Source organism: Anarrhichthys ocellatus, unplaced genomic scaffold (genome assembly GCF_004355925.1).
Source record: "Anarrhichthys ocellatus isolate YVR2014 unplaced genomic scaffold, GSC_Weel_1.0 scaffold4593, whole genome shotgun sequence".
NCBI lineage: Eukaryota > Metazoa > Chordata > Actinopteri > Perciformes > Anarhichadidae > Anarrhichthys > Anarrhichthys ocellatus.
The window spans coordinates 1-4187 of record NW_022284567.1 but is presented as its reverse complement, the minus strand read 5'-3'; the positions used below and the strand labels follow the sequence as shown (position 1 = coordinate 4187).

General features: G+C 41.0%; 1 protein-coding gene across 1 annotated transcript; it reads right to left on the bottom strand.

The window, feature by feature from the left end:
* Positions 1 to 276: 276 nt before the first annotated feature.
* Positions 277 to 4132, bottom strand: LOC116379562 (protein mono-ADP-ribosyltransferase PARP14-like; the record flags this gene model as incomplete). Its single annotated transcript, XM_031841516.1, has 7 exons — positions 277 to 1123; positions 1219 to 1454; positions 1551 to 1669; positions 2118 to 2321; positions 2858 to 3043; positions 3733 to 3795; positions 3983 to 4132. Coding segments are annotated over 7 exons (1241 nt in total), but the record flags the coding sequence as incomplete, so codon positions are not given.
* Between the last annotated feature and the right edge of the window lie 55 nt (positions 4133 to 4187).

The following is a 4187-nucleotide window of genomic DNA, read 5'->3' as shown; positions in this document are numbered from 1 at the left end:
TATATCAGTAGGTATGTATGATATATAATATATATATATATATATATATTACAGTAGGTATGTATAAGAGTAGGTATGTACAATATTAGGTACGTACAATAGTATGCTACGTATATATAATAGTACGTACAATAGTAGGTACATATAATAGGTACGTATATGTAATATGTATGTATAATGTACATATATATAATAGGTACGTATAATAGTACACTACATATATATAATAGGTACATATAATAGTGCGTATATATAATAAGTATGTATAATAGTAGGTATATAATAGTACGCTACATATATAATAGTACATACAATAGTAGGTACGTACAATAGCAGTGAGTGATAAATATTAAGTGTATAAGAAGAAATACCGACACCTGGTTAAAATAGAGAAGCAATAAGAGTAAGATCAAAGTAGTTAAATGAATTCAGCTAAAATAGAAAAAGTAAATTACAACATAAGAATAAAAACAACAGTAAAAATATTAAATGTATGTAATGTGTCATATCTCTGTTGTACAGCTTTAACTTTGTGTGTGAACTTCAAAGTAATTTAAAGTGGATCTCATAAGCTGTGAATGATGTGAAGCAGATTTGACTTGAACCTGAAAACAAAGGAGGTCAAACATGTTTTTACTGATGAGATAGATGAAAACGAACATGGTGCTATCTGTTATAATGACATTAAAAAACACAAAAATTTGACGATAGTTTGAACGTTTACTTTGAGACTCAACTCAACCGAGATGTAGGTCCTCAGAAGGTCTACTGATTTAGTTTTCATCGTGCTCGTTGAACATGTTCATGTAGAAACATGGTGGTGTATCCTGTAGCGCTCCTTTACTCACCTTTCCCCTCTTTTCTCAGAAGCTCCACCTCTTTACGCCCGTTCACCGGCGCTGCCTTTCTGCACCTGATTTGAGCGATGTACATTTCATTGTTGATCTTGATCTTGACGCTCTTCTGTTTCTTCTCCAGAGCCTCCTCCAGCTCCAGGTTGGTGTAAATGTCGAAGGACGTCATCGCCCCACTTTGGTCTTGGTACTGCCACTCCACCAGTCCGCTCAGCAGCAGGGCTTTGGTCCTCAAGTTCTCCGACCTCTCCACCTTGTGGATGATTTCCCTGATGGTTTAGAAAAAAACAACAACACACATTTAAAGGAATATGCAAACATTTTGTATTTTTCTTTGTTCTCCTGCATGAATTGATTTGCCGACCTGACTGCAGACTCGGCGGTGTAGACGTCTCTGGTCAGACCCTCCAGGAGGATGTTGGGCTCCTGGTCCTCCAGCCCTCGGTTCAGACAGATGCTGACTGTCAGTTTCCTCTGCAGGGCCCTCAGCTGGTCCATGTCGGCCTGCGACAGCTTCCCGATGTACTGGTCTGTGATGGTTCTCTCCGCCTGCTCGGCCACAATCAGATCCTGGATCCTTTCCTTAGCCTGACTCACGGCCTGTGAGTAACGAGTGTGGGGAGTTTAGTTTACGAGCATATTTCATATTGTCACCTCTCTCACATGAATGACAACAGTGAATAGTTGGAGGTTTACCTTGTCGTTGTCGGCACACAGCTGAAACACCGTGGGTTCAAACTCCTCTCTCTCCAGAACCGGGCCTTCGGTAGCGGGTCGCTCGTCCCCGAGTCCCCGGAAGAACGACGTGACAGTGTCTGAAAACGACGTAAAACAAGACAGACAAGTTGGTTTTTAACTGGAGTTTCTGCTTTACTGAGACGCTTAAAAGGATGATGAGCTTCTGTATTGTTGTTATAGTCAACAAGTTCAACAGTTACTCCGCCCTGCTGAAAACAAATGTGGGTTAATCCGTCGCTGAAAATAGTCCCCAAAAAATGCACTATTTCCTCCTGTTTGTTTGATGAAAACTACAGTAACCAGCTGTTTTAGGAAATGACTTGTGTTTTTAAAGATTTACGTCTTCAGTAGGAACCAATAAGTTTGGAGCGGAGAACACAACACAGGAAGTCAGACACTGTTGACAGACGGACCAACACATTGCTGTTTTGAGTCTGAACATGAGACTTGTTGATACAGTGATGAGAAAAAAAAATAAACAGAATGAAAAAATCCCAACGAGAGTCTTTGGACTTTACTGATTACCTTTGATCTTGGCGAAGGTGCTCTTCTCCTCCAGCTCCTCCCCCTCTCTCTTCATCATGCTCTTGTGAAACTCCCTCATCATGACCGTCTGGAAGATCAGGATCTTCACGCTGCAAACAAACTTCGGGTGCTTCTTCCTCACAAAGTCCACCACGGCTCCCACCATGCTGTCCGCCACCGCCGACGGGTTGACCCCTCCCTGACCTGACGGGACGGACGAGGACCGGTGATGATGGTTATGATGGACAAGAGGTTCGGAATGGTGTGTGACACTTGATGGTTTACTCTTGGTTTAATATTTTGTTGTTAATAAATCACTTCATGAATCAATATTCCTGTGTGACTCCTGATTTTGTAAAGTCATATTATAGTGTGTCATTAAAAGACTTAGAGATATAAGTGTTGGATCATTCTGTTAACTCCAAAAGTTACATTTAGTCAAAATGTCTTGAGTTCTGTCCATTGAAGCTGGTGTTCACTTCTGTCTTCTGTTCTAATACAGCCAAACATGACTGCACAGTGAACCAGTGAAATGATAGAGATGAACAGATTAAGAAGAAGAAGAAGAAGAAAGAGGAAATGTTTGAGAGAAACCAGACTTTACGTCTCACATCGGCCGCTTCAGGAGAAGATTTATCTTTTAAAAAAACACACAATACAAATGAAACAAAGCTTCTCTATCAGATTCAAATAATAACAGATAAATAAGCATTAATATAAATGTGTTTGTTTGCTCTGACCTGTTCCCAGAGCTGGGAAGGAGACCGAGCTGAGCCTGTTCTCCTCGCAGTACTTCAGCACCGAGTAGACCAGGTCCCTGATGTTTGCAGGATCGTTCTGGCCCACGACGTGGATGATGTGTCTGCTGGGCAGCAGGCCGGCCGACGTCATGATGAACATACCGGGCTGGTAACCCGGAGAACTCACTGCAGAGAGAAGATACAGGAAGGTGCACTAACTGGTTAGAAAGTCAAAATGCATTGGCTAAAAGACAGGAATACATTTTATCAAATGTTAAACTAAATATGACGGGTAAGTGTGAACTAAAAGTAGCAGGTTACGGTTTTCCCAAATCCACAATTCCATTTGACTTTTGATTTTAAGGTCGCGGTTCATATCCTGACCTGTTCTTTAAGAAGAGAACGCTACATGGTACCAAGTGTGACATATTTAGGGATTGTAGCACACTGTGTCCATAAGGTCACCTTTAAATACTTTATTTAATGTGTAATAACGATTATTTATTCCAGCAGTCAAGTGGGGACAAACTGTTAAACAACAAGAAGAAGATCCACTAGATGGCAGGAGGGAACAGCTGGAGTTTCTTTCAGGTTTCTGAGGTACACCTGAATGCACCATTAAGCTCCTGTTGGCGCCCACAAGCTTTGCCGTATATAAAGATGTAGACATGTTATTGATTTTAAGAGGAGATACACGACCGCGGCTGAAATGGCCAAACAGTTTACTGAGCGCCGTAATTAATGGATAAATGGTTAAAATATCAGTTAATTGTAATAGTTGAATAGTTACAATATTATTTAAAAGTAATTGAAGAAATAGTTAAATAATATCCACAGTGTTGTGGATGAATGAAGATTAAATTCCAGCTACATACCGATCTGTGAGCACTCCAACTGAACTGTTAATCCAGCGGAGTCCAAGATCGCCTTCGACACTCCTGAGAAGTTATACAAAGAAGAAGAAGAACAGGTCCAATAAACGATGCTGCTGGAAGTCAGAAGGGAATTTAAGATGAAATGTTTTCTTCATTGAATTCTACAAGGATTGTTCAGTAAACTACTTTTACTGTGATATTGACTCTAAAACAAACAGAGGAAGAGGAGGAAATAAAGAGGGATGGTCACCTGATTTAAGGGTAAATTCCTGATTGGAGGAGTTGATGATGGCGTCACAGGCCTCCTTGGTGATGTCTCCAGTCGACACCTCGAGATTTAGCCGACCCATCTGCATCTGGTACACACCAAGGGTGGGAGACGACACCTGGCCGAAGGAGGCTGACACAAAAATCACAGATTAAACTCACCGTTCCGTCTCTAAAGTCACAGATTA